The 11,292-nt window shown below is 36.1% G+C and overlaps 1 protein-coding gene across 1 annotated transcript; it reads right to left on the reverse strand.

The window, feature by feature from the left end:
* Positions 1-254: 254 nt before the first annotated feature.
* Positions 255-11,149, reverse strand: slc9a6b (solute carrier family 9 member 6b). Its single transcript, XM_026273613.1, has 16 exons — positions 10,794-11,149; positions 9,233-9,432; positions 9,033-9,110; positions 8,797-8,873; positions 8,591-8,703; positions 8,373-8,478; positions 7,910-8,051; positions 7,694-7,799; positions 3,225-3,313; positions 2,998-3,111; positions 2,800-2,911; positions 2,571-2,724; positions 2,459-2,489; positions 2,235-2,320; positions 970-1,075; positions 255-873 (listed from the first exon to the last, which is right to left on the reverse strand). The coding sequence occupies exons 1-16, from the start codon at positions 11,044-11,046 to the stop codon at positions 580-582; spliced, it is 2,061 nt and encodes a 686-aa protein (XP_026129398.1). The 5' UTR covers positions 11,047-11,149; the 3' UTR covers positions 255-579.
* Between the last annotated feature and the right edge of the window lie 143 nt (positions 11,150-11,292).

The raw sequence follows: 11,292 nt of genomic DNA on the forward strand, positions 1-11,292 counted from the left end.
GAAGAAAATGACTGCACCCAAATAATTTTCCACACAGGCTTAAAAAGTATATCAAATCTCATTTATTAGAGGATTGATGGATGTGGGCCAGTAACAAAACACTTTCAAATAAGTCACTTTTCCTATGTATTATTAAATATCTTTTTCTTTCTTAAATTCTTAAATCTCTCAAGTAAATATTAATGAGGTAACGATGTGTCAGATAGCACAGTACAAACACCAGGTTACCAGAAACAGGCACTTATTTAAAAAAAAAAAAAAAAAAAATTATCCACAAGGAGAGCCACAAGTTATGTATGACTTTGAAATGATTCATCCAGACACATCGATGCATTCACAAAAGATGCAGATGTTCAGTCTGAGCTACACAATACTCAAACACAAAATGTATATCGAAGAAGATAGTAGGAACATAAGGATTAGCAACACCTACCATTGTATACCAGTGTCTAGACAAATAAAGAAATATGTATGGCACAATATAATAAATCAATAAAAGCATAAATAATAATTTAAATTAATATAATGTGAAAGAAAGCATCACATAGAGGTCAAGAAGTTAGCAGTTGTCTGGCAGGCTCAGACTCGGTGGCGCAGAGGATCCGACAGGGGTGGGGATGGCGGAGGAGGAGGGAATGATGTCAGGGGGTCTGGAGGCTCCTCTGTGGGGAGAACCAGACGGGTGCCTCCAAACACAAGCTCCCTGTCCAGAGGATCGTCTGAGGATCCTGCTAGCGAGTTAAGCCCAGTCTGACTGGTGGAGGCGGTGGGCATGCCATGGGCATCTGTGCTGACCGTCATGTCACTGTACATCAAACTGCTGCTATCATTCAGAATCAGCTCTGTGTCCTCATCATTTAACTGACCAGCATTCTGGCAGGAGGGGAAAGAAAATCCATGATTTAAAGAATTACAGAATTTTACAATGTAGTATGAGCCGATAGCAGCTGAATGTGTTCATAGGTTTACCTCATAGGCCTGTGAGCTGGTGAGACAGCGTGCTATTGGACCACAGCAGGCCGGCAGAGTGGAAGTGAGTGGAGGCCCGCTGTGAGTGAGGAAGGGTTTTAAATAACTGGACCACATTGTTAAGGATTAAACTGCATTTAAAATGACATAAGTATAGTACTCCCATATATTTTTAATTACACTAAAAGAAGTCTCGTATGCTCACCAAGGATGCATTTACTTGGTCAAAAATGCAATAAAAACAGCAATATTGTGAACTATTATTACAATTTCAAAGAAGTGTTTTTAAGACTGTTTAATATATTTTAGAATGCAATTTATTCCTGTAATGGCTGTTCAACAAAACATTTCTTATTATTATGGATTTTGAAAACAGTTGTGCTGCTTAATGTTTTTGTGGAAGTTATGATATATTTTACTCTTTTGTAATATCATAAATGTCTTAAGTGTCACTTTTGATCTATTAAATGCATTATTTTTTATGAAGTAAAAAAAAAACAGTATTTATTACAAATAATTTTTTTGTATCAATATAAATGACTTTACTGTCACAAGCTATGCATACATAAAAGCACATATACTGAACATTTATTTTATTTTTCATTTGCAATTTACCATTTTGATCATTTCATGCAATGATATTTCTTTCTCACTTTTCTATAATTTATATACTGAATGCCTATTTATACTTCTGGATGAATGCTCCCTGTATTGTAATGGCTTTGTAATTGCACTTTGTGCAATAACTAATTATAATAATTCTCAGAATTGTCAATTTTTTGTGTGTGCAGTGTTTCCCCATGGGGGTTCATGAAGGAATTGCATGGGTTTATGAATTTATGAAAAGCTAGTGAGTCAAACTGTAAAATTAAAATGAATAAATTAAAACAACCTAAAAATAAACAAATTATTTGTTTACCTGAATGTCATGTGACCTTTAACTCACATCAGAGAAATGTGGTGGCAAATTATTAAAACTTCAGCATAAAATCTGACAAAAACACTTCCCTGTGTTAGTGAATTCCAGATGAAAAAAATAATCTAAGCTTAACATAAATTTTACTGCAGATCACGAGTGCCCTCTACTGTTTAATATGCCACACTAAATACATAATTTTGGAGATGCAGAATACATTAAGTTTGCCAAAGATTGTCTAATCTAATATGTATCTTGTAAAGTCAAAAACATTCTTAGTTATAAATAAATCATGTTTTTAGGTAAAATGTAAATGTTGATACAACAAGGCAGAACAACTGAAGGATACTTGTGGTCAAAAGTGTACCACAGTCTGAACGGCCAGGCGCTCTCATGCTTGGTACTTCTTTGTGTGATCCCATCGGGTGCTGTGACCTATATAAGCAGAGAAAATAACTTAATTAGAGAGCTAACATAGTCTGTTACACTACCCTTATGTGTCAGGTTTGTACAGTCAATATTTAAATATCAATATCAACTGTTGCATTTTGATCAGACATGAGTACAGCTTACCAAATTATCTTGATCTGTGTCTACTCCCACTCTATGGAAAAATAAAGTGATTGCGACAAGAAAACAATGAAAGAAAGTCATAATTTACATTAAGAATGTAACTGAGACTCACCGAATCTGCATAAGTGACAGCATGGGGGTCGTCCCGCCCCCACAGACCCACACAGTGAAGAAAACGATAAGTAGGGTGGTGGAGAACATCATCTGCCTGGCGTATGTCGCAGTGTCTCTAATTGAGAGGGCAAAGGTCATTGCCCCTCGGAGCCCTGTGAGGTCAGTGTGACATCATAAACAAGAGAAAAAAGGCCACTTCAGTTGTCTCTGAACTTTGCAGGTATTACCTGAAAACATCATGACGTGTTGGAAATTGGAGGTGATTTTATTCTTGCGGCCCAAGTTTAACAGGAAAGACAAGGGATAGATGTTAGCCGCCCTGCCGAGAAATATAGCCAGCTATAAATGAAAGCCTCTGTTAAGGATAATGTTTAACTGTATACAATTCATGAGTATAGCATAAACATTCTGCTGCAAAAGGATACAAATGCACCTATGATGAAGAAGGGATTGAACACATGGTGCTGGAAGGAGAAAAGTGTCAAGCCCATATAAGAGAAGATGAAGTTTTCAGCCAGGAAATCCAGCAGCTCAAACAACTGTTGGGGGAAATGGTTGACAATAATATCAGTATGCAAATCTTGAACACTCAAAAACACAGAATTCTTAACTATGGGACGGCCCTTTAAAATATACATAGTTTTGGTGTTACCTGTTTGGTTCTAGTCTTTGATTCGGCAGAAAGGTTGTTGTATGTATAGTGAGCCTGAGTAATGCCACAGAAGAGCACTGCAACCACACCTAAACACAGACACAAACAAGATTAAAAGCAGTGCCCTTTCAGTGTTATTTATATACTATTATAATATTTTGAATTCACTTTTATTTCAGTTTATGTTTTTGTAGTCATATGTCCTGTGTGAATGTGTGTGTGTGTATATATATAGTGCATTCAGGCTATACATTTTTTTTTTCTACCACTGAACCACAGGAACACACATTTACATTTAGTAATTTATCCAAAGTGTCTTACAAATAAGGACAATGGAAGCAATCAAAATCAACAAAAGAGCAATGACATACAAGTGCTATAAAAAGTCTCAGTCAGCTTAACGCTCGTCTCAGCCTCAGACGGACTGCTGGCTAAATGTCTGATGCATATAGGAAACATAAGTGGAAACACTTCAGGTGTGTCGAAGTCGTCACTGGATTGGTTGAATTATACAGGATTTCCGGGAGACCTGAGTTTGTCGCGTTCTTTAATGTTCCGCCTGGAAACAAAAATGCTGTGGTGCCAAACCCCTCACGAAAGAAGAAAGCATTCGAGTTTACAACGGTGATGAAGAGCGCTTATTAGGATCAGTTAAATGCTGGATTTTGAAAAGTATGTCAAATATTTAAAGTTTGTGGCATAGAATCTTTAAAATATGCCTGAGAGTCTGTTATTTCCACATTTCCACACCCCAAAACGAGATGATGAACGAAACAAACTGTGATTGGTTCTTTGACATGTTGGTCAAACTGCCTAATGGACGGGCCTTGGCCGATGAAAGCTGCCATTGATTCCAGATCTTCAGCTGTCAGTCTAAAGGTCTGGCAATGCGATACTAGCTTAACAGTACACGTAGCAAGTTTTTTAAAATTGTATAATAAATACAAATAAAACAGATATATATGCAGTTATTAGTATGAGTTATTTTTTTGTAACATTTAAAATGTGAAACTCTCATATATTCTAGATTCACTACATGTAAACTAAAACATTTAAAAAAAATTGTTTTGTTTTAACTAGGATGATTAGAGCTTATAGCTCTTAAAAGTCAGAAATGCAGTATCTCAAAATATTAGAATATTTCCTAAGATCAATCAAAAAAAGGATTTGCAAAACAGGAATGCAACAGTCCAGTTCTTTTTCTCCTTAGCCCAGGTATGATGCTTTTGACACTGTTTCTGTTCCAAAAGTGGCTTGGAAGCCTTTTCCCTGAAGGTGTGGTGACTTTTGATGCACTGACTCCAGCTTCAGTCCACTCCTTGTGAAGCTCTCCCAAGTGTTTGAATCTGCTTTGCTTGACAGTATTCTCAAGCTTTCAGTGCACCTTTTTCTACCCAATATCTTCCTTCCAGTCAACTTTGCATTTAATATGCTTTGATACAGCACTCTGTGAACAACCACCCCTTTCAGTAATGACATTCTGTAACGTAACCTCTTTGTGGACGGTGTCAATGATTGTCTTCTGGACCACTACCAAGTCAGCAGTCTTCCCCATTATTGTGGTTTCAATGAACAAGAGATACCCAGAGTTTATACCGTAGGGATGGTCATTTAATGGAACGCAAATGTAAATATTCTAATATTTTGAGATACTTGATTTTTGACTTTCATGAAACTTTCGAAAACTTTTGAAATATTTTACTTTACATGTAATGAATCAAGAATATATGAAAGTTTTGCTAATAAGTTTCAATAATAAGTTACAAAAAATAACTTTCACAATATTCAAATTTTTTTTGATGCACCAGTATGCATTATAGTGATGTCCGATTCGTGAACGAATCGTTCAATTTAACCGGTTCTTCTTAGTGGACCGGATGAACCAGTTCACCAAATCGAACTGAATCGTTTGAAACGGTTCACGTCTCCAATAAGCATTAATCCACAAATGACTTAAGCTGTTAACTTTTTTAATTTGACTGACACTCCCTCTGAGTTCAAACAAACCAATATCCCGGAGTAATTCATTTACTCAAACAGTACACTGACTGAACAGTTGTGAAGAGCGAACTGAAGATGAACACCGAGCCGAGCCAGATGACGAACTGCTGGAGCAGTTCTCGTTCTCGAGTCAAGAACCGGTTGCATCGGTTTTTCGGATCATTAGTACACTGAACCGAGAATCGTTTCTGTCGGACGCGTCCGATTTGAGAACCGATGAGCTGATTCTCGTTCTCGAGTCAAGAACCGGTTGCATCGGTTTTCGTATCACCAGATCACTGAACCGAAAACCGTTTCTTTCGGACGGTCCGATTTGAGAACCGATGAACTGATGATACTGCGCATGCGTGTAATTTTTTAAGTATTTTGTTAAACATCGGAAAGTGTGATAAAATAACTATATTTTCTTTTGCTTTTTTCTTTCTTTTTTTTTTTAAAGATGAATGTTTCTAATCTGTATATTGTAGATAATGTATAGGCCAAAGGGGTTTTCAGGGAAGTTTGACAATAATTAAGACTCTATGTTTATTAGGAACAGTGTTGGGTATAGTTACTTTGGAAAGTAGTTAGTTAGGTTACAACGTTACCATCAATTAAAAGTAATCAGTTATGATACAGCGTTACCTATTCATAAAAGTAACACGTTAGAGTACTCATGCGTTACCAAAAATTAAAAGCCGTTTGCAGCGGCTCAAACACGACAGACACAGCCCCCGGCCCCTTTAAATGCACCTAGAAGTCGTGACTCCCGACAATGAATAACGTCAGTCATCCGACTAAATTAACACTGCAGGATAACAATAACAGGAAACACAGTCAGCAATCGGCTATTCCACATGGCGTTTTATTTATTTATTATCACAGAACATATTATTAATCAAAATTCGCACCTAACGTTACCCAGCCCGGGTAGCCTAGGCTACTGTATATTATGAGCACCACAAGATAACTCCTGATTTTTCTTTAACTTTAAATAATGCAGTTATCAAAGTACAAGTATGCTTACTTGTAAACACAACCTTAAACAGGCTTGCAGATTTAAATCCATTTAGAAATGATGAACAACCAGCCAGCCAATGATCTAACAGAAATTAACAGCTGCCTGTCAAACAAAAATGATAACAAACCGAATTAAAACCTTCACTGCCACACAGGCAAATGACAAATCGCTTAATAGCCGAACTAATTATTATTAAAGTGTCACTCACAGTCACAAGCCTAAATTCGCTTTAACACAGTTCTCTTACATTTACTCTTCAAAGTAGTGATTAAAACGTAGCGTTTAATTTGAGGTAGAATTTTTGGCGGTGGACAGAAGCTTTTCACCAAAGCAGAGTGTGCATTTTACCGTTATGTTCTTTTCTTTTTCGTTGACAAATTGAAAATAATGTGCGTACTTCCATAAACCAAACGCTGTCCTCTCTGCTATCTTGCCGGGAGTTAAAAAAAAAAAAAAAACCCACACGCACACACACACAGGGTCAGGCGCAGGGCACAGACGCATCACAGCCATTGACTTTACGATCACAGAGCTTCGGCTCCGCTGATACATCCGCAGGTGGCACAGTAGACCTAGGACTACTGTCTGACAAAAAGCAGGCTGCAGTCGGGATTTTCCTTTCCTTAAAATAACGGATTACTTTTTTTAAAAAAATAACGAAGTTACTGATTACTTACGCACGAAACTAACGCGTTAAGTTACAAATTTCAGGAAAAAAGTAATTAGAGTACTCTAACGCGTTACTTTGTAACGCGTTACCCACAACACTGATTAGGAATAAGGGATGATTTATGAAATATCTGTACTGTATTTATAGTTAATGATGACACATTCACAAATTGAGTTTGTAGTAAACAGAACATGAACACGAGTAGAGCAGCTGATGAAACTGAACTGCAGCACGTGCCGGTTAGAGTGATTCTCGTTCTCGAGTGAAGAACCGGTTGCTTCGGTTTTCGGATCATCAGTACACTGAACCGAAAACCGTAAATTCATTAGTCATTAGTCCAGACTTCAGTGTAACTTGATCCCACATAGTCTAATATGCTGATTTACTGCTCAAGATTTTTTTTTTTTTTTTGCATTCTCTTATTATTATTTTGAAAACAACGTTTGCTGCTTAATATTTTAGTGGAAACCGTGATACATTAGTTTTTTTAAACTGCAATAATATTGCACAACATTACTGTTTTTATAATATTTTTGATTATACAAATGCAGCCTTGGTAAACATAACAGACTTCTCTTAAAAACATTTTGACCGGTAATGCAGTTTATGATCTTCACAGATGATGCTCTATATGTTAAAAATTTGACCATTGAAGCCACAACTGACCAATCAAAATCCACAATTTCTGTTCTAAAACAATTCATTCAACAATGCATTCATAAACCAACATTATTAATTTTTCTATGACGTTATATGAAGCATGTGATTAAACAGAGATCATAGTGTTGCCATAGCTACCTGTGAAGCCGCAGGCCTCAGCCAATAGGAACGTACTCCAAGACATGAGGAAGAAAAGGGCTGTTTCCAGCAAGGGGAAATATCTCAGCTTAGTGAACTTTGTGACCTAAACAACAGCAATTATTAATAGATTAACTTCCTTAGATTTTTACAGTTTTTTTTTTCTTTTGACTAGTTCATGTGAATTAAAACAATGAAGTATATAAAGATAGATACCAAAGCTGTCATGACTCCAGTTGCAACTCCCATTGCAAAAGACCCACTGAAATATCCCAGAAACACACCCAGGGACTTGAGCAGAGCACTGCCATCAAATGTGTGACGATTGTCTCCCTCAGGCTGATATGCCACTATTGATCTGTCAGTAAGTGAGAAAGGGTAAGGGCTATAAATATTAAGCATCAAAACTGTTTTCAACACTAATAATAATAAAACAATGTTTCTCGAGCAGCAAATCAGAATATTATTTATACTGTATTTTGTATCAAATAAATGCAGTCTAGGTAAGCATAAAAATATTTTAAAATGATAGTGTCAAAATCCTGTTATTCTTGATCTGTTAAAAGTAATAATCATAGGATGATATTATGTGAACACAGGAATCAACATCCCTGAGAACCTAAAATGAAAGTGTGTGAGTGTGTGTGTGTATTTTTTGCACATAAGGTTGTGCACTTACGATGACAGGATGATGGCCACAGCGTCATTGAGGACACTCTCACCGAACATCAGCGCATAGAGGTCCACGTCAACTTTCAGCTCATTGAAAATGGCCAGAACAGTCACTGTAAGCAATTAAAACTTGTGAAGACTTCTATGAATCAATCATTATTCATTTGATTATAGTTTAACATATTAAATATAAGATCATCTAAATTTAGTGCAACATTGATATACCTGGATCAGTGGCAGATACAATAGCACCGAAGAAAAGGCAGTCAGTGAAAAAGAAATCTCCTCCAAGCTGACCAATGACTTTCATAAACACCACACAACCGTACATCACCAACCTGCACAAAGGATTTTTTTTTTAATTCTATCATGTTACATTTACATATATTTTTATGACTTCTTAAGCTTCTTTTAGAAAATTCACCACTTACCCTGTAACAAAGCATGTTGTCAATGTGCCCACAAAGGCATAGGTAAGGATAGATCCCAAATTCCTGAAAAAATGCCTCTGAAAGTTAAAACAAATAAAGAAATGATTATTAAAATGAAACAATACAGCTCAGACACACTGGCAATTGATAAGAGGCAGAATTTCTAATAAAACCAGATTTTCTTTCAGACCTTCTATGCATTGTATCTTGCGAAATGGTTCTAATCATATTCTTACTCGTTTGAGACTGTATCCTGCATGAAAGATGATGGGTGGTAGCAAAACGTTGAAGAAAACCTCAGGATCAAAAGTAACCTAGAAGCAAATTTATAAGTTTGAGAACAAAATCTTGTACCCTGCAAAATACACTCACATCTAGTAGGAGGAATGAACAAGTAATATGTTTTTTGTTATTTTAGAGGATTTAACAGCAGTACCTTCCTGAGCATCTCTGCATTTGGCACATCATGGCCCTTACTGTCCTGGACCTCTCCTTTCAGGCTGTACTCGTAGAATCGGCCGCTCACGTTCACCAGTATGGTGGTGGGACTGCTGTTCACCGCACAAGTCAAGGTGACATTATTTAAGTCTTGTGGCAAATGGACACCGAAGCGCAGAATTACACCCACAAACAAACCTGAAAACACAAAACATATTTCAAATACACAGCATGTTTAACAAATCACATACAGAGATACAGAAAAAACGAAAGATAAATACAGAATAGCAAAAACAGTTTGTAAAGGTACGAGTACAAATATCTACCAAGATTATTAGTGTTTCTGCCAGAATACCTGTTATTGCTACTAAGTTATAACAGTGGATTTATTTTCCACTGCCAATATATATAGTTCATTAAAATATATAAATTAATTCATTTTGAATATTTCAATTTAGAATTGATCAGCTTTTCATTTTCTCAGGACTACACAACAACTGAATTAGCCTAAATATTGACATGTATAATGCATTAAAAATAAAACATAAAAAGTAAAAAAGACATTTATAAGTATTAATTACAAAATATTTGCAATAAAATAGATAGAATTTTAAAAATAAAATCTGGTTACATTTAGCAGCTTTGTAAATCTGTCAAAACTAGAAGAATTTTTACCCATTTGTCCCATACAATTAATTTTCTGTCTCTATCCAAGTTGTCTACATACTCAAAACAGCAAGACAAAACAGCAAGACAAAAAAAAACAAACAAAAAAAAAAACTATAAAAAGTGTCTATAAAATCGGCCCTGATAAATTAAAGGTCAGTACTGAATAAAACAAATTTACTAAATGACTTTTTTGTCTTCAAATAACCCAGACTTTATGTTTAGTACTGAAACTTGGCTCACTGAAAATTATTTAAGCCACTTTTAAGAACTTTCTCCCACGAATTGTGGCTTTTGAGCTGCCTTAGAAAGTCTAGGAAGGGTGGTGGAATAGCTGTCATTTTTTAGAAACATGTTTAAGTGTAGACCCCTACCAGTAGACAGTTATGACAGCTTTGAGGCTATGTTATGGAATGTTGAATCTCCATGTTATCTGCTCATGGCAGCGGTGTATAGACCACCAAAATCAAAAAGTTACTTATTAAAAGATTTTTCAGGATTTGTGATGCAGCTATAGATTGGTTTGAGTCTATCAAATAGGAGCATATCTGTAGACATTTTCATCCTCCTCTATGCCAATCACCTGTGGGGTGCCACAGGGTTTGATTCTGCGTTTAGTTTTATTTTCTCTTTATATGCGCTAATATCTAAAATTACAATTTTGTTTAAATTATCTTGTTATTTTTTGACTAAATATCTTCCAGTTCTGTTTTATTTGTATATATTTGCTCTGCTTTTCAAGCACTTTGGTCAACATTCTTATTGTTTTAAGCAATTTGACCTTGACTTTGATATTAGTGGCTACAGAGTATCTGCATATTTGTGGTGCCCTTACCACACAAGGTTCCTCGATGTGAACTTGAATATAATTATATAAAATGAATAAACCTCACCATAAATCATTGCTAAACCCGTCTCATGTATGAACCTGAAGCGGCGGTGTTTGAAGAGCCATATCGTGAGGATAGTGAGTGTGAGTAACGAGATGAATATCAGCAGATTGGCGCTGTCCTGCCTGTGGCTTTCCTCCGCTTTCCTCTCCGTGTTCTCAGCTAGACTAATGACAGCAAAACACAGCAAGAAGAGTAAACGTGGGAGCAGAAAAGGCCCCGAGACGTAGGTGCGTTTCTTATGGCATCCCATCATGTGTTTGTGAGCGCTGTGGTGTTTCTGATGTGAACCATGGTGATCTATTTACATTCACATACGGTTTGAAGACAGCAGCAACCACCCTTGACCAGAAGTAAGATATTACAGAATAAAAGACCTTGCTGAACAACTGTATTCATTTCTGCGTGCCAAATTAGATCCAAAAATTGCTAAAAGTAATGTTTGTTCATTAAAATAAAGCTGAAATAAAATATGAATATGAATATATATATATATATATAT

The sequence above is a fragment of the Carassius auratus genome, chromosome 10, assembly GCF_003368295.1.
Source record: "Carassius auratus strain Wakin chromosome 10, ASM336829v1, whole genome shotgun sequence".
Lineage (NCBI taxonomy): Eukaryota > Metazoa > Chordata > Actinopteri > Cypriniformes > Cyprinidae > Carassius > Carassius auratus.

Coding starts and splice junctions, on each gene's coding strand:
- slc9a6b (XM_026273613.1), bottom strand. CDS start 11,046: ATGATGGGATGCCATAAGAAACGCACCTACGTCTCGGGGCCTTTTCTG. Junction 2,912..2,997: donor TCTTCATCATAGGTGCATTT/GTATCCTTTTGC, acceptor TTTCATTTATAG/CTGGCTATATTTCTCGGCAG. Junction 874..969: donor CCAGCTCACAGGCCTATGAG/GTAAACCTATGA, acceptor CCCTCCTGCCAG/AATGCTGGTCAGTTAAATGA.